This window comes from Pseudochaenichthys georgianus, chromosome 6 (genome assembly GCF_902827115.2).
Source record: "Pseudochaenichthys georgianus chromosome 6, fPseGeo1.2, whole genome shotgun sequence".
NCBI classification, from domain to species: domain Eukaryota; kingdom Metazoa; phylum Chordata; class Actinopteri; order Perciformes; family Channichthyidae; genus Pseudochaenichthys; species Pseudochaenichthys georgianus.
Genome location: NC_047508.1, coordinates 33,308,950 through 33,329,330, shown reverse-complemented (window position 1 = coordinate 33,329,330; position 20,381 = coordinate 33,308,950). Strand labels below are relative to the sequence as shown.

The 20,381-nt window shown below is 43.1% G+C and overlaps 3 protein-coding genes across 4 annotated transcripts in view; 1 reads left to right on the top strand and 2 right to left on the bottom strand.

The window, feature by feature from the left end:
* Positions 1-11,354, top strand: part of kcnd2 (potassium voltage-gated channel, Shal-related subfamily, member 2) — a 43,052-nt gene extending 31,698 nt beyond the window's left edge. The window contains exons 3-7 of one of the 2 annotated variants that reach the window (XM_034084217.2): positions 4,684-4,846; positions 5,288-5,383; positions 6,265-6,363; positions 7,357-7,577; positions 9,179-11,354. In XM_034084217.2, the coding sequence (XP_033940108.1) occupies positions 4,684-4,846; positions 5,288-5,383; positions 6,265-6,363; positions 7,357-7,577; positions 9,179-9,356 (757 nt within the window). In that variant the 3' untranslated portion in view covers positions 9,357-11,354. The remainder of the gene's footprint in view (positions 1-4,683; positions 4,847-5,287; positions 5,384-6,264; positions 6,364-7,356; positions 7,578-9,178) is intronic. The other variant, XM_034084219.2, reaches the window with a different exon arrangement.
* Positions 11,355-11,594: 240 nt separating this feature from the next.
* On the bottom strand, positions 11,595-13,658 carry LOC117448500 (probable G-protein coupled receptor No18). The gene is made up of 3 exons (XM_071203412.1): positions 13,227-13,658; positions 12,111-12,689; positions 11,595-11,750 (listed from the first exon to the last, which is right to left on the bottom strand). Exons 1-3 carry the CDS (start codon positions 13,656-13,658, stop codon positions 11,595-11,597), a joined length of 1,167 nt encoding a protein of 388 aa, XP_071059513.1.
* Positions 13,659-16,270: 2,612 nt separating this feature from the next.
* Positions 16,271-18,522, bottom strand: parietopsin. The gene is made up of 4 exons (XM_034085810.1): positions 18,168-18,522; positions 17,320-17,648; positions 16,915-17,160; positions 16,271-16,420 (listed from the first exon to the last, which is right to left on the bottom strand). The coding sequence occupies exons 1-4, from the start codon at positions 18,520-18,522 to the stop codon at positions 16,271-16,273; spliced, it is 1,080 nt and encodes a 359-aa protein (XP_033941701.1).
* Positions 18,523-20,381: the final 1,859 nt, after the last annotated feature.

The following is a 20,381-nucleotide window of genomic DNA, read 5'->3' as shown; positions in this document are numbered from 1 at the left end:
TTTTGGGAACATCTATTATTTAACTGTCAGTGAGATGGAACACTGTGCTCTCTCAGCCTTGTGGAGAATAAACGGAGAAGCATATTGTCATAGAGCTTTGCTCCATTTGCACATTGTTATATTATCGTAAAAAATGTAGCATCTGCCGGTTGGTCAGTGTAAAGCTTCATCACTTCTGTGTCAGAGCCTCAGATAACATTTCAATGTTGGGTCCACTCTGACAGTCTTTGATCCTCGGCTGTAGCTTTACATTTCACATCACGCTCCAGGTGATGTCCCTAGTTACAGGATATCCGATACTTCCCGACCTTGCCACTCTCCCTTTGTCCCCGCACTGTTTTAATGCCTCTCTCTGTCTTTATCAAGTTTTGATTGGTGTAGTGTTCGACAGTTTGGGAGTTTCAGGATAATTGGCAGGTTTTGGTCTCACAGGTTTGGAGGGCTTGTCTGTGCTGTAGAAACCATTGAACTGTGAAACTGAGCGAGTGAATTACCTCAGGAAGCACTGATAGGGAGCTCGGTGTGCGATGGGATGGCTGTTGAAGGTCAGACGGAGAATATTGCATTCACAGACTTTATCAGCATGTGAGTGTCATCACATGCTGATGACACTCGATGGGGAGAGTATGTTTGAAATATCTTATCTTTTTTGAAATGATAAAAAATGCTAAAGCCATTTCAGAGGCAAAGTGGCTGACCTTGCATTTTTTTTCCACAACAAAGTGCTTTTTCAAATGAATGTCTTACTTTAGCATCTCAAAGAGCATTTCTTAGTAAGTCCACTGTGACTCTCAACATGCACAACGGATGCCAGTGAATGTGCCTCAGGGCGATTTCCCCTTGCAGATGATCAGAAACTGATGGAGAGTGAGATGTGAATTTCAACCAATCTCATGAAAGAAGGAGAGATTGAAATTAATTTCAGATTCTTAGATTGCAGGCCCTCCCAGCAATCATTGGCATGAAACAACGGATAAAGATGATGCATGAGATAGAGCAGTGTGCTTAATTTATCTAAATTCTAATCAGCTGACAAATCAAAATGCTTATTGTAATAATCAAATTAGTTCACTTCTCGTTGAAATATCGAAGTAGATCAAAGTACAGTTTGAAGAGATGTCTTTTACCATGACGGATTTAATGGAAAAGCACCATTAGTAGCTGGAGTATCTTTTTCACAGGGTTTTTCTGCTTTTGAACACTTTGACCTTCATGGATCATCAGGGGAATCGGATGCTGTGAAGACATTTATTCCCTTTACTTTTATTATGGCAGTTGACTATAGTCACTTCTGCAGGAAGCGAGGTACTGTAGTTTCATGGTAAACCCCGGGAAGTGAAAGCCAGAGGTATCATGACAGAGGTGCCAGTGGATGATTGGATTTTAACTGGTGACAAAGCCCTCTCAGCTAAAAGATCTGTCACAATCCCTCTTGGATCCTAATTGTCAGCGCGGTTAAGCTTTAGGCTGTGATCCCTATACTGCAATGTGAGTCTATGGGACAGCAGGACTTACTTTAGACCCCCGTGATTACATCAGCAACCTAAGCCTGTGCTCAGTTAAAGGAGGGTTTTTTGTAAGTGATGCCTCTCTCCTGCCAGCCCCCCAAACTCTTTGATGGGTTGATTTCTGATCCCAGCAGTTCAAAGATCAGATTTTAAACAATTGAGACTCATTGTACGTGGAAAGATTTCCTATAATTGTGTTTGATTTAAGAAAAAAGACCGTACTCTGAGAAGAGAAATAGACAAATGACGTGTCTATAAAGTCATCCAGATATCCTGGTTTTTTTCTGCTCTTGCTTCCCACTAACCAGATGGCAGTCAGATTTCAGACACAGGCTTCTGGAAGACAATCAAGGAACAAGATTGCTTTTTTGGGAAGAGGGATTGGTTTAACTAGATGTCAAATTAAGGGCCTTTTCACACATACACGCACATATTCACACACAAACAAACAAGGGTATGTATCTGTGACTGCTTGCTCGTGTGTGTGTGTTCCTGTGTGTCGGGCATCTCCATGTTTCCAGGTGTCGTGCTCACTGTGTGGCGAAGAGGTCATGTTCAGAAATCTGTCTCACATCACCCCTGATGAAATACCACACCACTTCTTAGGTCAGTGGCACAAACTCTGCCACGCAGGTTGATATAGGGACTCATGAATGTTTGATTGGTCTATTATCCGAGCCGGGCGGGGACATCCATCGCTCGCTTCTTGAATTCAAACATACCTTTTAATCTGACATTGTTCTCACACTGTCTGAGACGAAGCCCCACTTCCCCTCCACTTCTCTCTCTCTCTTTCTCTCTCTCTCTCTCTCTCTCACACACTGTGCTGGGCTTCATCTGCAATGCTGTCATCTCACTGTAGGACAATTCCACAGAATGCGCTGTTTTTAAGAGCAGTCCAATGCGAGCGCCGTACGGTTTCAGGTGGGTGGAACTGGGGAATTGATACTCAGTCATTCAGACAATCCTCTTCCTCCTCTGCAGGGTGGATCAAGATCTGGCCATCCATCTTCGTGTCTCACTCATGTCAGTTCTGGCTAGGAAACGTGGGTACCTGGTAGTCAGAGACAACAAGAACAAAGCAGGAACATTACTTTAATCTCTCGTTGCTGCTAATTCCTCCCACTGCCGTCATCCTGGAGGCACAGCTTTGTGTATCTCAGCTTCCCCCTTATGAACAATCCATCACTGTTAGTGTTTATCTCCAGAGGGCGCTTGCTCCTTCCTTTTTTTTTCACCTGCTCACTATCCTTTGCTTTCAATAAAAAGCACTGCGATGTATTGCATTGCATCAGGCAGCATCCTACCAATTTTCCCATTGGCAGGTTAGAGAGTCACATTATGTGAGAGAAAGCTTTCTTGCATTTTTCATATGGATTCCTTAATAGGCCTCTTAACAGTACATCAGGAATGTATAATTGACACCTGCTGTTAGGCTTTGTCAGTGATTACATAGGGAAATCACTTGACCCGAAATGATCTGGAAAACTAATGACATCTGTGTGAGATTTCTCAACTTGAAAGCAAACTGTTGTACATGAAGTCCCATCGAGCGTGATATTAAAATGTCCACTTTTACATCTTTCCGCCCAAGCTCTGTTAAAGCCCCGGCTGTTGGGCCAACGTGATGGAAACCTGAGGCTAATGACTCAAGCAGACGGTTGTGGGCATTAGACAACTTCATTTATGAAATAGTCAACCTCCCGTGTAGCGATACATTCACATTACCCCGCCTCACTTGAGAGACGCGCGGCTGTCACAGCCACTGAGCAATGCTGATGTCCTTTACCTGCATTCATCTTACTCTCAGGAGGTAATGGTCTTCTCAGGTCATTTGCGCATTAAAGATCTTGATCATTCATCTAACCCACCTGCAATCCTGCTGGTCCTCTGCCGCAGCACACATAAGGATGTTTAGAAGACAGGGAAAACATACATGCTCTGAATCATTTATTTGCTCTCTTTTTCTGCTCCCAGCGCTCCCTGTGGCCAAAAGTGTCTGCAGAAGGCTATTTATGCACAAGCAGGTCGTGTTAAAATGATTTGTGGGTGTAATTTGTAGATTTGTGCTTGGAGGAAATCAGGGGTTTTACCTGAACATTTCATGCGTCTGGTTTTGTGGTGAATTGAAAGCATCTGTTGAAGCAGTAACATGAATATTAGTGCGGAACGTCACGTCGGTTTGAACAGTGTTTGAACAAATAGCGTTGAACAAGCAGCAATTTCAAGAGTGCAAACTCAAAGTCAAGTTCGTTTTTAATCACAAAGAATCCTTTTAATGAATGGCTTGAAACAATTAAAACAGCTAAATGATTTGTAGTCTCTCTAGTAAGTGGCCTTGGATGTGTCGGAAAATGTAAAGAAAGTGAGATCATGCAGACAGTTTGATTTTTGCTTTACCTTGAGCGCAGACAGGCTGATGGAGGACGGTACATTAATCTCTTTAATGGGGAGGATTCAGACCCACCTGACACGTGTCCAACCATTAGTCTGCTCATGCTGAATGTCGCCTGTTCAACATGTATAAAATGTCCCAAAATGTAATGCATAGATCAGATCAATGTCGCAGCACAGAGAGATGCTTTTCGCTTTATCTCAAACATGAACTGTTTTAATGTGTTTTCACTTGGTGTCTGCATTTAGTATTCAAGTCCATTTTGATGTGGGAAGGAGAACAAAACACACCAGTGGCTGAGGCCCACACACACATTTCTCTAGGGCTCGGCATCACACTGTTCCCTTCCTTTTTTGCTTTTACTTGATGTGATACTACTCCCCGTATCTTTCACAAGCTGTTTGGCTAACAGAGGTCACCGGGGATATGTAGCACATTTGGTCGTGATGTGAAAGCATTAGTCGGTGCCAGCAGGTGTGTAATTATATATGAAACAGGGTTTTAAAAGAGCAACATCAAGATGGCATGCAGAAAGTAGGCCAGGAAAAAAGCGACTTCAGAGAAGTCCTATTTATTCCTCACCAACTTCAAATGTGTGACTTCGTATTTGAAATATTCCAAGGTCATTGTGACTATTTCAAGACTTTTATAAATAACATCAAACAAACAACGACATAACGTGATGAAACAAACCTCAAAAGCGGATTCTTTCAAAGGAATATATTATTTTGTCTTGTTTTTTCACCCGGTGTGCTTACTGTTCTGTTTTCTGTGTTTCAGGTACGGGGACATGGTGCCAAAAACAATCGTGGGCAAGGTGTTTGGGTCCATATGCTCTCTGAGTGGTGTGCTGGTCATCGCCCTGCCTGTCCCTGTCATCGTGTCAAACTTCAGCCGGATCTACCACCAAAGCCAGCGGGCGGAGAAGCGACGAGCCCAGAGGGTACTGACACTCCCCCTCCCTCCTTTTCCCCCCTATCTGTCTTTATTCTGCTTCTATCTGCCTTTCTCCTCTGTCCCTGCCTTATCCACAAGTAACAGAATGACAGGGCAAACACTATCTTCCAGAATATTAATCTGTTATTGTGTTTCTGTGTATGTGTGTGTTGGATGGGCTCAACTTCCTTGAGTCAGTAGGAGAAAGAAATAAGAAAGGGAATGACAATGACTGAACAAATGATTTTCAGAGTATAGTGTCAGCAGCTTTTCAATAGCAATATGTGCATTTCTTTCTCAAAGTGTTTGCCGTGGCAGAATTTCCTAATGGTTGAGTTAAGCATGGCCTCTCCCTACTAAATACTGTGGCTGCCGGAGGGAGACAGCATCAATTAGCCTGACAGAGAAACTGTCAGAGGCTAAAACAGAGGTCTGTTTGTTCAAACAGAAATCTCGGCTTGCTAGAATCCGCGCTGCGAAGATTCGAGGCACAAATGTCTATATGCGCTACAAACAAAACGGGCAGATCAACTCACTGGAGGAGGTAACAGGACCAAACAGCGGCTTGACTGACCGGGGCCTCGCTGATGCTTGCATGCCGCTCTGCTCGGGGGGCCATGCCACCACACACAGGGGGGGGGGGGGGAGGGTCTCATGCTGCTGTCATTCCAGCGCTTCAGTGTGATCGTCTCTTACATCACACCTCTCAGCTGCGGCATCGACATGCTTCCTCGACACTCTCTCTATCCATACAGCAGGAGGGCCAGGCAGGCCCAGTTGCCTTCTGGCAGAGCACGGCCATTACAGTCACACTGACTCATGACAAGCTCTGCATGTCTGTCCAACAGGGTTTGGAGGGGAAGGAGGGAAACTCAAGGCTTACTGGACAGTGGGTCTATGGAGGCTGTCTGCTCTCCTGCATCTCCTCTAAACTCTGTCTCTGATCTGCTGTGTGTTCTGTGTGTTATTTCTAGAGCATCCAGGTTGTAATGCAAACTAACACAACATACCTTCCATCCCAGAGCCGTGCAGAGTGCATCCACGTGTGTGGTGTTGTTGTGGTCCAGAATCTGTGACGTGTTTGGTGCAATCTGTCCGATCTGTGTCTAGGTGTGCCACTGCTGTTGCACTGAAATTAGCTCTAATTTGACATTTCTGGTCCTTCTCACCAAATCAGCGTAATGGCAAAACCAATTATATCAGTGAAGCATGTTGTAGTCAGCCACTGTCTCTATGCATCTTTAAAACATCCCCATCCCACCAGGTTCTCAGTAGATTGGCTGCCGTGCTACAGATCAGCATTTCAACCCTCAGTGCTTTGTGTACTCTCCACTACATCACCGAGCTGTTGCCTGACACTGTTTCTGTGCAGAGTGTGAACCTGCTCATCTACACTGTTGTTTCTCTCACTTTGTATGTTCCAAGGCCTGCAAGGAGGCAGGAAAAGCCCTGGTGGCGAAGGCCGCCAGCCCTCCCTTTGAGACCCAGCATAATCACCTGCTGCACTGCCTGGAGAAGACCACGGTAAAATATATTTTCTTTTCTTTTTCAGTGGAAAAACACACACTCACTTATCGATCAGTCTTACTATCTTGGTAACAGATTTGAGACAGTTTAAAATAACTCACTGTATAAAAAGAAGCTTATTTTATGTAATGTTGCATCACCTCTGTCTGTGCTGTATCATGCAGCAGTGCGGTCCAGCTACAGTGTTTAGAAAATAGAAACAACGTGAGCTGTTTCATCCATGCACAAACTCTACATTCTATATTATATGCAGCACGTGTTAAAAATAGCTGTAAATGGGGCAGGGAGATGTTGAGTCCCCTCGCCAGCAACATGCTAAAGATAACATGACTCAGCCAACCAGAAACATTACGCCTCTCAAACAAACAAGCACACTTCATTTTACACAATGTATAATTTACAGATGTAAGAGCGCCCATAATGCTTGGCTGTGACATGATTTGTACACTTGCAGCTCTAAAGCCATGGACAGGCAGTAAATCAGTCTCCCTCCTTACACTGTATGATCCTCTCCATAGTGAAAGGCTTGCTTGTCGTCCGGGAAAAGCTCCAAAAAGGCTTCTTGCCATTCAGATGGCAGCGCACATGTTTACATTAGTCTCATCATGGCGTGCATTATAGATGGCAGGACTGACAGAGGGAAGGTATAAGAAAGGAGGCGTGATTCAGAATACTACCGTGGCATCAGATCCTGCGTGGCTCCTCTGCCACCTGCTGGCTGCGCCGGAAACACATTTGGAGCCTGACCTTCAAGTCATTCTAATTTGTCACAGGGATAACAGTTGTTAATGTTTTCACAGATGGCATGGCACTTAATATGGACATCTGTGCCAATATATTTCTATTCCCGTGATGACTCATTTTCAAATTATTAAACCATTTTACTGTGGATTCTGTTCAGTCTTTACCCATTATTTAGAGAGCCAATCATCGATGTAATAGAGTGATTCATGAGCAACATTGAATCCAAAATGTTCCGCCATTTTGCAGAACCACGAGTTTGTGGACGAGCAGACGTTTCAGGCCAACTGCATGGAGATCTCTGTGATGAACAAGTCGGGGTCCTGTGCGTCCTCGCTGTCCTCGTCTCCACACGGCCTCAGCTCATGCTGCTCACGACGCCACAGGAAGAAGAACAGCTTCAGCCTGCCCAGCACAAACAACCAGGAGCTCAGCACCATCCAGATCAGAGAGAGGCCGATGGTCAACAGGTAGTATCCTCTGTTTGATTCACACACACATGCAAACAGCAGATATTGTATTATAAGACAAGATACACTTTATTGATTCCTTGCTGGAAAATCAACGGACACATATTCATAGGTATTGATAACTGTGTTCGTTATTCTCGCGTCCAGGAGAGAAGCTTTAGAATAAGTCCATTATTACAAAACATACATCACTCAAATACAAACTAAAAAAAGGCAGCCATACCAATGTTTCCACAGAGGTGACTGGTATCATCTGGTATTGAGAACTTCCGGTAGCATTTAAACTGACGGTATGTTTAAGGTACATTATGCTATCAAAACATTGATTTTAATTTCTAACAGTAGGCTATATAGATAATAAGATAGTAGGGGAGGAAAACATACTGTTGCTTTCCTGTAAAAATCAGGTATCTCTTTGTTTAGTTTTTATGGATTTTATGGCAAAACTGAGGCATCTTTTGTGGATTCATAAAAGAAAAATGCATTTTTATGAATCATCAAACACGGTTGTTCTTTATCTTATTTTGGAGATACATGGATTTATTTGGACAGCTAATTAAGGTGTTTGATTTTTGTACATGTTGGGTATGGATATTTACATTGCATGTGATAGTCTTAAAGCGCAAATTCACACAAGATATGTTAACGCCTTTTCATTTTACATACCGCTACCTCTACTGGTATCTATCTTCAGACAGTTTAATTCTCCATGGTCTAAATAAATCTATCTTTGAGATTTCTGCTTACAAACCAGCACATTGGAACTGAATGCAATTGGGTTTGTGTTGCTCAAAGATAGATAGAAAAACAGCAACATGTCCGTCCAGAGACAGATTCCCTAATCCACAGGAATTGCAGTTTTCAGTGAAACTACTACAAAGAAATAGACCCTCTTTCTGTGAAAACTGTAGAACAGCTTGTTCTTTGGATTATCCATTGCAACGAGGACACTGTATTCGGTGTCGCTGGTGATTTTGATGCTGTAAACTGCAGTCAATGAAATCCAGACAACTTTTATTATACAGCAGAATTATTAGAGATGAATATTTAATAGAAATGCTGTAAAATCTTTCATTCTGACTGTGAGAAACCCTGTTATTTAATTAATTGGGTGAAATGACACCCATTAATCTTGGTGTGAAAGATACCACATACATAGCTGAGAATGATTTTTCATTGGTTTGCCTGTCATCACAGGTTATCTTCTTCTGTGAATCCTAATTGCACGTGCAACACGACAGTACAGACATCAAATGAGGATGTATTTATCAAGCATCTGAAAACACATTTAATTGGAGGATTCTAACAAGTTTTGGTTCAAGATGGACATGTAAAAGAGCTTTCATATAGCGATTCCTCTCACCTCTTTAATCTCGGACAAAAGCAGAAATCTACCCTGAAAACATAGATATGGTTAATGAGCAACATGAGACAAAGCTCCTTTATGTATTCACTCCGTACAAAGCATGCGGGTATTTCTGAATCGTGGCTTTTATACTGAAACTGTAAAATAATAAAGAACTCTGTGTAATGCAGGCTTTGTGTAATACATTCACACGGTCAGAGCTCTCACCTGCTTTCATCCTGTGTCTGTTTTACAGCCGCTCCAGTCTGAATGCCAAACTCGATGGGACTGCGCCCTTGAAATTTGACAAATCTTACATCACTCCTTCCATGGTCAGCCTATCTGCCCCGGTGGTGACGTCATCGGACGGGCACGGCTCCACCACCACCTCCACATACTCTCAGAGCAACATTGTCCGAGTATCTGCCTTGTAGATGTCATGCTTATCTGATCAGCAAACTGGTCTCAAGAAGCACCAGATGCTGAGGAGAGGGACCACCGAGCATCAACCTGCCATAATCTAGAGGGATTATAAGATTAGCAGAAATCTGTTTTTTTTGAAGTAGTGATCTCATCTGATGTCAAACTCTGCATGGTATTACAATGATGTGGACGGCTGCCTTGGATATATGAGCGAACCAGCAGATCTTGCTCCATTAAGCACAGCAGAGCAACGGGAGTGTTTGGACTGCGTGGTTATCGTTGTTGCCTAAAAATACTGAGAAAACTTTATTTTTGAATATGTAATGTAGTTGTAATTGTTGTCTTCTGGTTCAAAGGAGGAGAGGCAGACGTTACAAGGTCATTCATCATGGCCTCTGATGACAAAGCACACATATTCATTAACCAAGGGCCATCTTTGTGAATATTAAATCCGAATACTTACACAGAAGAAACATTCACTCACCACCCACTTAAATAGATTGTTTTGAAATCCCTCAATGAACTGCTTTCCAATAGTCCCCTCACTGTTGTACATTCAGAAAACATGCATCCACTGGAATGGATAACTGTTGTGAATATTCATTAATTAACTGACTCATTAACTGGTTGGTGTCATCGCTTGATGAGTAAAATATGCTTCGCATCATGACATGTTTGTGAAATGTGCAAATGCAAGTCAAAATGACAGAATCTGTGTTAACTTACATATTTGACATTCTGATATGGATCTATGTGAAAGCCATTGTCATTAATTAACAATTGATATTGCGAAGTATACAGGGTACATACAGTATTAGTTAAGTCACAAGGTAGAGATATAAGTTAATGTTCTCCGCAACACTTAACTAATACTAACCCTAATGTTGACTTAAACCATATGAAAGAATGTTGGACATCAATTCCACTGAGTTGCTCTTAAATTCTAATATTCATTATAATCAGCGAGACTTGGTAGATTTCACTGTGTTAAAGGACCATTTTGTACATTTTTCATATTGTAAATATCTCAGTTAGAATTTATCAAATGCATTTGAAGTTGGCTTCTCTTATTTCTAGATTTAGTTGACAGTTGTTGCCATACTATTTCTGTCTGTTAACTGGTTGAATTAAGGATTTGCATGCTGTCATTGCAGAGTTCTGTTTTATTAAAAGTATGTCTTCTTGTCGGAGGTTTGTCAGTAAAAATGAGATTAATGAAAGGAAACACAATGAGCCTGGTATGTTATGATGTAAATTCTTTGCTTTTAATGAAATTAAAAAATCTTGTCATGGGTGAGGAAAAAGGGATACATAATCACACATTGTGCATTTGGTGCAGTGGATAGAATAAATACTGTAGCTCTACTGAGAAACCCATCAAATGACCCATGTCTTTTGTTTTTAATAGGGTGCACTTAGGTGGATTTCATCATGTTTTGCCTGATTACTCAAAGAGCTAATAATAGGATGGGATAATAATTAGGTGCTGCTGGAGGACATGTGAGGGCTTGACTGTCCCAGTGGTGGGTCTCTGCTGCGGGGTCTCTGGAGACAGACAGACAGCCTCAGTGATTGTTTGACAGAGGCCTCCGCTGCGGCCCCCTGCTGAGCCCGCTGCGTAGGACCAGGCTGTTTCTCCCAGCATGCAGCGTCTCCGCTCTGCCGTGTTAAATAACCGCTGTGAAGTCAGGCTGCATAAAATCTAAGATAACACAGCGGCATATCAAATAATAAAACCTCCTATACCCAAATTAAAATTCACACATTGACGTCTGGGGTTTAACTGTGTTACTATTTGAACAATGACTAGAGAAACCATTCTAGTATTACATTACATTGCATTTAGCTGACGCTTTTATCCAAAGCGACTTACAATAAGTACATTCGACCAGGAAGACACAACCTTGAAGAAAACAGAATCATATAAGTATATCAGGTTTCATAGAGCCAAACATTTCAAGTGCTACTCAACTGGCTATAGATACGCCAGTCCTTTATTAGTATATAAGTGCTCCGTTAGCAGGTCTTTGTTAGTCATTCTATCGCTCGAAGTGGAGTCGAAAGAGATGAGTTTTCAGTCTGCGCCGGAAGATATGCAGGCTTTCTGCTGTCCTGATGTCAATGGGGAGCTCATTCCACCATTTTGGAGCCAGGATAGCAAACCCACGTGTTTTTGCTGATGGGAACTACAGTTACATACTGTATATTGAATTTGGTTTAAAGAAAAGTAGTCAGAAGTGGAAATATTATCACTTCTTAGTGAATCTGGACACACATTTTGTTTTCAACCTATAAAACTCCGTCCTAAACTGAGGGTTCACTGCTGCATATATGATTGGGTTACTCAGTGATGTGATGCAGGTGACAGACACTGTCAGGATCTCCACATCCTTAATGACTTTCACCTGCAAAATCACAGGAAATGATAAAGTGTTAGAGAACAGATCAAACTTGGAGTCATTCTATCAATCTAAAGAATAAAGCGTTTAAACCTTGGGCTCTGAATACGTGTCAGATGTGTATATCATATATTTTATGCCGAAGCAGCCCCTTTACATTCAAAGTCTGGATACATTACTGCAGCATATACATCTATATAAATCACATATGCACAATCATGACATTCTAATAGAGCCTGGAAACTGTGAGAGGCCCGAATACACATTTTAGTATAAAGCACCGTTATTCTTTCATCCACTACAAACTAAAAGCTTTTACATATAAAAAGACAGTAGAGGTTCAACCCTTACCAAACAAATACGTACCTGTGGGATTTTGTTTCCGTGAACAACACAATTAATCAGGATAGTGATGATCAGTGGTAGCCAGAACAAGAGGAAGGTTACAATGATGTAGCCAGCACGCTTCGCCATTTTGCCCTCCTTCTTTTTGCTTGCTCTCTCTCTACTTGCTTTGGAAGGCATCATGCAAACAGCACCTTCCACATCTTGTTTAGTAGCTTCTGCTTCTGGGACATTACTTGAGTCGGGGGGTAATGAAGACCCCTGATCTGCTGTAGAAACATTCAGTGTTTCTCCTCCATTGTTGCTCTTATCTTGTGTTGGTTCAATCAGTAAAACAGAAGTGGGTTCGGGATTTTCTAACTGTGCAGGCGAGTGAACATGGGGGCTGGCTTCTTTCATTTCAGAGGGCACTTCGTCGATGTTCACTCTTTCTTTGGACGGCTTTTCTGTGTTGAAATTGCTTGACACCTTCTGTGGCTTTGTGGTTGAGCTCTGAACACTAGCAGCAGCATCTCCATTTGATAGTTTCGCCTCAAATTCTGTGCCACAGGGATTGGGCTGCTCTGCTTTAAAAGGCTTCGTCTCAGACTGCTCTGCAACCTGCAATGCAGGGGGATGAAGTGTTTCTGTTTCCAAGTCAGATATCACTAATGTGTTTTTTAATTCCTTTTTCATCTCTGAACCAAGTGATGCACATTGTGGAGCTTTTGTCGAGGCCAGTATAGCATCCGCAGAATCTTTGTTAGAAACATTTTGTTCAGCTGGTAGTTTCCCCCCGGCAACACTTTTGCTCAGGTTTTGCTCAGATTTTCCGTGTCCATTTTCCACTGCTGTGGTTTCTTCTTTCTTCTGCTCATCTTCTGTTTTGTCTTTCTTTGAAAGAGGACAAGAACCTTTGTCAAATATTTTGCGATTGTGTGTTCTCACAAGGAGAAATATGCTTGTGTAGAATCCAATGATAACACTAATGCAAACTGCCCACAGTGGGAACAACATGTAAAGTCCAAAGGTGTCATAGCTGGATGATGTTTCCATTGATAGTCCTGTGCATCTTTCATGCACCGGAGAGTCCTTCATGAGTATCAGACAACAGGCAGCAACCAGAATAGCCAAGGTCCACATTAGAGGAATCAAAACCATAATCCGTCTTCGCCTCTGAGTGGTGGTGAAGGGTCGGGCGATGGCCTGGTACCGCTCTGCGCTGATACTGGCCAGAGTCAACAGTTGGATGCAGCAGCTGAAAGAGAAAAAGGCCACTTGTGTATCACAGATTAACTGGTGTGCGTGTCCTCTGTGGTTCACAGTGATGACTATGGTTAGGAGAATGGGGCAGTCAATCAAACATCTCAGGAGGTCTATGACTGCGAGGTTCACCAGCAGTGCATTGTTCACATTCTGCAGGGATTTTTGTTGATAAACTGCCAGTATGACAAAAAGATTTGCTCCAATCCCCACGGCACAGGTGATCAACAGGATCAAGCTGTTGGCAACTACAAAGGCAATGTCAGAGTACTCCTCCCAAAAGGTGGTGTTCCCAGAGTCCCATGCAGGTGTGAGCTCGCCTCTCATCTCCAGGTTCAAAGAGTCAACATGTTCAGTTCTGTATCTTCATCCTCTCTACGCCACAGTGAGCATGCTTTGCTTGCTGGAAAGTGATTCTCCACTGAGTGAATACTATTAATGGGGGAACCTGTAGCTCTGATAAGTATCCGCCCTTTTCATTATCACTCCACTGCCGCAGCCGGTCACCTGGGAGTCCTCACTGTTAACATTCATTAAAGACTGTGCAGTGTGTCCATAGCACAGAGGAATGGAAAAAGGGATGGTTGTTAATTGAAAAGTATTTACGTCACGACTGTCTCAAAAGTAGATATGCAATAAGGCTGATGGTATGGCACTAAGGTGCATCGGATATACATGCAGGATGTGTGACGTGAACAGCTGTCCATTTCCTTTATTACAATACCTCACAACAGGGTTAAAAGCCTTGCATTAAGCAGATGGATGACTTGGGAGTTCCTGAATTGGCTCAGGAAATAAAGGGAGCCATGCTGCTGGATTATAGCATAGCATTGTGTAATCCTGTTTGGAGATAAAGTGTGAAATGCTCTTTGCTTCGAATGTGGAAGCTTATGGTCTAGGCCAAATCTGGGATTATATCAACAAAATACATTTTCCTCCAGACCATCCCACAAATTAAACTGATCTTGTGTCTGTCAACATAGATACAAACAACGTTTTTGAAAAGAAACTGTGATGAAACAAAAAGCCACTTATGGAATGTCTTGGCACTAAGCAAATGACTTTTTTTAGGACGCCATACACTAACACATCACATAATGAGCAATATATAAAAATAGAAAGAGTACTTTCTATTTATCTACAAAGGGACGATTGTACATCAAACGTGCCAAACAAGTGGGAGGGGACAGGACAAAATAAGTAGCAGGACAAAATCACCCAATCTATTTTTAATAACAGCCCAATTATATATACCAATCACAATAGGGCACCCACCACTGTATGTGCAGTGATGCAAATAACTTTTTTTTGGAAAGTATTCAGAACCATTTTTACATTTTTATCAAGTTGCAGTCTCTTGCAACAATAGTTTGCACTTTTTAAATAACAGATCAATCTACAATACCCCAACAATACTCCGTAAAAACCCCATAGGGATTTTAGATATTTCGACAATTTTATTAAAAGGAAAAGGCAGGAATATCACATTGACTTCAGTTCTCAGAACCTTTGCCATGACACTTAAAATGTCCCTTATGTGCTTCCTGTTTCTCTTCATTGTCTTTAAAAGTGATTACACATTGACACATGCAATGAATTAACCTGATTGGACATGATTTGGAAAGTGTCTTTAAGGTCTCACAGATTATAATGCATATATGAAGGGAAAAAACAAGCCTTGAGTTCAAAGGAACTTAATGAATAGCATTGGAGTACAGATTTGGGGAAGGCTAGGATCAGATCTGCTGCACTCGAGGTTCCCACAGGCACATTTTAATTCTTTAAGGGAAGACGTTTAGAGCAACCACCACTCCACCTGGGGCGGACCGCCAAACTGAGCAATCGGGGGGGAGAAGGGGTAACGAAGAACATGATGGTCACTAACGATGAGCTCCGGGAAACATGAAAGAAACTTCTAAGGACTATGAGAATGAAAAACAACATTTTGCAATCAATTCTTACCATCAAGTCTAAAGGACGTGAGGTATATGACACATAATTCAGCTTTTTGTAAAAATAAGAATTGTCAGTTTATATACTTAAGGTTTATTGTGAAAAGATGCTGCATTTAATCATATTTTAATAAACATAAAGAACAAATACAATAAATAAGGTATAGTAGATTATAGAATTGTCCCTCTGAGATCAAAACATTATAGCACTAAGTCAACAATCAGAACACTCATTATTTGTGTCCTTTTTCTTTATTTGTATTCAGTGATTCATATCAATCCTTGTTTCGGGTGACTCAGTGCGGACTCATGCGTGGACCATATAAGACACAATGTCCTGGCTTTGAATGAGACTCAGATTTGTCGTTACTTTTCTGAACCCAAACCCCCCTCTGAGTTCTAATTATAAAAATACTAATTATAGCACCTATTTAAGTAATAAGGACAATATTAAGCATATAAATACGAAATTGAAATAGCACAAAGTAAGCCAGGCAAGAAAAACATAGAAAGCAGCATTTCACAGCCTGACTGAATAAAGACAAAGACTGACTTCCCATTGTTAAAACGTGATCAAAGTGAGATGTGTAGCAGGCTCGACAACCAGTGCACCCAAACGCCCCGTGTTCTTGATTTAGTGCAGGTATTACAGAACTGATTTATATTCATTATGCTACTCCTATGGATTAAGGCCAGCCACACAGTGCGAGAGCATAATTTATGTTGCCTTTGCAGCTTTCCTGAAACGGGTTAGTAATTGTTCTGAGTAAATTCTGTATTCACACAGGTGCTTATGAGGGAAATTATCCATGTATACCTTACAGCAATCTAATAGTGTGTTCTGTGCAGCACACTCCTGCGAAGTGTGAGTGTTGGCGAGCGTGAGGCCTTGTACATTATCTGTCCAAGACACATGGGCGTGTAGATGGCCCTTAAAGAGGCAAACAATGACAACCATGGCAGCTTCTTGGTCTTTCCTGGAGGAGGTCACAGAGGCAACACCCTGCTGTGCGAGTTGGTGCTCAAGGCAGTCAGCCGGCTCCTCCTGTTCAAGGTCTGCATGTTGATGCTGACATCAGTGTGAGCGCGAGGTATGAAGTGACCGCACGACAACACCTCCAGAGCGGCGTCACGGAACTGTTGGACATAAAGAAACCAAATGCATGAGCTTTAATTTCACATGCAATTCAAATCAATGTTACTGTGCATGCCTTTCCAGCTAGCAAGCTCCCTTTCTTTGGAATCAACTTCCTGTTTTTATGAGGGAGGCAGACAGTGTCCACACTTTTAAGAGTGTGCTGAAGATTTTCCTTTAAAAAAAGCAGATAGTTCAAGCTGGTTTAAGATTACCCTATGTTGAGTACATTTTATGGTATTTTTTTGTTATATTATATTCTTATTCTCATTTTGGTGTCTCATTTAATTATATATATAAATATTTATTTTATTATTTATTTTGTTATTTGTATTTTACATTCTATCTTGTCTTTTATTATGCTATTTTCATTTTACATCTCCTTTAGCACTGTAATTCATGTTTTTTAATCTGCAAAGCCCACTGAGACAAGCTGCTTTGTGATATTTTGCTTTAAATGACCTTTGAGTTGATTTTCAATTTCACAGCTGCTTACCTGCTTGTTGGTAAGGAAGTAGATGATAGGGTTATAGACAGGGCTGGTTTTAGCAAAGTACATGGGTATGGTGGCGACCAGAGGAGGGATGTAAAGCTCCGGATCCACAACGACCACCACTGACAGCACCGTGTAGGGCAGCCAGCACACAAAAAAAAGAGAGATCATGGCCAGGACCATAGTGATGGCATGGTCATTCTCCTTCTTGCTGGAACGCCCACCCTGCATCTCCACACTCCTGTTCAGCTGCGAGTAGAAAGGAAATGTGACTCCCATTAAAGGCTAACCGCTCCATTTAATCAGTAGGTGGTTAATTGCAAACACGAGTATGTGGGTATGAGTTTTAAATCTACTTCTAATGGTGTTAAAGTGTAATAAATATACAGAAGCCATTATTGGGCCCACCTTGTTCATGGATTTGAGCACTTTGGAGTAGCAGTAGATGATGATTATGACAGGCAAAATGAAGCAGAGGAGTGTGTAGAGGATGAGGTAGCTGTAGTTGCTCCACGACCGCTCCTCCCAGGCCAGAGAGCAGGATGTCTGGACCCCCTCAGGTCCGTAGGAGCTCCAGCCCAATAAAGGAGCGACCGCCCAAAACAAGCAGAAGAACCAGACAAGTAGCAAGCCCACGATGCTTCTCCGCATGCTCATCTTCAGACCCTCTCTGGGCTTACACACCACATTGTAACGCTCGTAGGCAAGCAGCGTCAGAGTGCAGAGAGATACCAGACCTAGGAAAGAGCAATTCATAAAAAAAAAAACTAAGCCTAAAGTCAAACTACTCTTTTTTACTGGAGATGTTCACTAGTTCTCATGGATGCTCTCAGAGAACTGTGCTTGCATCTTAAATATCTCCATAACAAATTGAGCAAGCTCCATCCACTGAGAAAGCTATGTTGTTGAAAGCTCTGAAAGAAAAGCTACTGCGTGTGCTTTGAATTGCATTGAAACTTTAAATCAGAAAAACACATTTTTCAAGAAATAAAAATTGAATTGACAACATCTGATAAGAGCAGAGACATTTTTAAAAAGCTTCAAGCTGAGCCAAAAACATAAATGTGTTTGTGAAGCTACAAAACATACTGACATAAGGTAAGGTGAGAGAAATAGATTGATATTTTAGCCTTACAATTGTGTGTATTGTGTTTCTCAAAGACAGACCCCAAGGTACAGAGAAAAAACAACTAAATTGCTCACAAAAAGTCCATAGAGCACAAACTGCTCTCTCCAAAGAAAATTGCTCCACTTACCAAAATAGTTGACTGCAAATCCCTGGAAGATGCAGGCTGTGTGTCCGATAAAGAGATGGCCTTGGTAGTTGGAAATGGTGACGACCAGAGATCCGCACAGGCCGATCATGAGGTCAGACACTGCGAGGCTGAAGATGAACACGTTCATGGGCTGCAGGAGAGACGGGTTCCTCAGCATCACGGTTATCACCAGACTGTTGTTGAACACCGAGAGCACTGTGTTGATGAACATGAGGAAAGCCAGTATACTGTAGCCCACCCGAGGGAAGATGGTGGACGCAACAGTCACCCCCTCGGCGTAGATGAAGCCAGGATGTGTGCTGGAGATGGACGGCATGCTGTTGCTGTCCTCCATGATGCCTAAATGAAGTTCTGCCTCGAGGAAACCACTATGAGGCCAGAGAGTGAACCCGCCGGACACAGCGTTGTCGATCTTATCACATCTGATCCCTGATAAACCAGTCAGCTTTGCTTATTGTCAAAAGGTCTCAGATTGTGCACCTGTCTGATGGAGAAAGCCTCAAATGCAATATTGGAAATTGGTCCGTAACACGATTTGAATGGATTAATCCCAATAAACCCACTTCTATAATGGTAATTGGAAAGTTGAGGGATATTAAGGAATGAATTAGAACTGAAAATGTATTTAATGAAATATGGTTTCCCTTTAATGTTAGCTAATATAAAAAGGGAAAAAAAGCGCACAGTACACAAACGGATTAGACATTCAATAAATACACACCTGCTAATTACATAGCAATTACCAAACCATATCAATTTGCTTTAGAATACGAAATAAGCACTTGGCTCGGATCATTAATTCATTTCTACTAAATAGTGAAAAAAGATACACCTCATTATCACATCTTTTTAACTAAACAAACACAAATAAACCACTGTTGCACTCATTCGCGTTTTACAGATAATTATCAAATATATTCTTCTCGTGCATTCATCCTAGCACGTGTGAAAACATTTGACTTCTGCAGAAGTGTCAAATACAAGAATCATCTGGATCGACAGCCCAGGAAAGGCATAGTTCATTGAGGGGTTCTCGGGCGGACGGCCCGGGGGCAAGGCAGAGTCCATGGAGGGGGTCTCGGGCGGACGGCCCGGGGGCAAGGCAGAGTTTGAGGAGTCAGGGGGCCTTGCTCGAGGGCGAAGACCACGGCTGGGGAACTCAGGGGGCCGGGCACAAGGACGGCAGGAGCTGGTGGAACCCCTGGCGGGTCAGGCGTAGACAGGACCCTGGACGGAACATGGGCTGGTGTCAGTGGGACCCCAAACAGGACAGGACATGGTGTTGGCAGGAAACCCGGCGGAGCATGTGTCGGCTGGACCCCCAACGAAACAGGTGTTGGCGAGACCCCCAACAGGTCAGGGCACGGAGTTGGCAGGACTCCCAACGGAACCCCCAACCGAACAGGACATGGGGTTGGAAGGACTCTCAGCGGAATCCCCAACGGGACAGGACATGGAGTTGGCAGGACCCCCAGCGGAACCTCCAACGGCACAGGACATAGGGTTGGCAGGACCCCCGGCAGAAGAGTAGTCGGCGGGACCTCCAAAGGCACAGGACATAGGGTTGGCAGGACCCCCGGCAGAATAGTAGTCGGCGGGACCCCCAACGGGACAGGACATGGAGTTGGCAGGACCCCCAGCGGAACCTCCAACGGCACAGGACATAAGGTAGGGACTTGAGAGGTGACTTGAAAGGGGACTTGAGAGGGAACTCGAGAGGAGACTCGAGAGGAGTCTTGAGAGGTGACTTGAGAGGGAACTCGAGAGATGACTTGAAAGAGGACTCCAGAGGGAACTTGAGAGGAGACTCGAGAGGGAACTTGAGAGGAGACTTGAGAGGGAACCTGAGAGGTGACTCGAGAGGGGACTCGAGAAGAGACTCGAGAGGGGACTTGAGAGGAGACTTGAGACGGTCGGTTCGCCGACAGAACACGGGGGGCTGGAGTCGGCCGGTACGCCGACAGGACACGGGGGGCTGGCGTCGGCCGGAGAGCCAACAGGAGACCAGGGACTGGAGTCGGCCGGTACGCCGACAGGACACGGGGAGCTGGCGTCGGCCGGAGAGCTAGTACTGGAGCCGAAACTGGAGTCGGGACCATTGCTACTGGGGCCGGTACTGAAGCCGGAACCATGGCTGCTGGGGCCGGTTCTGGAACCGGAACCATGGCTGTTGGGCACGGACCAGAAGCCTGG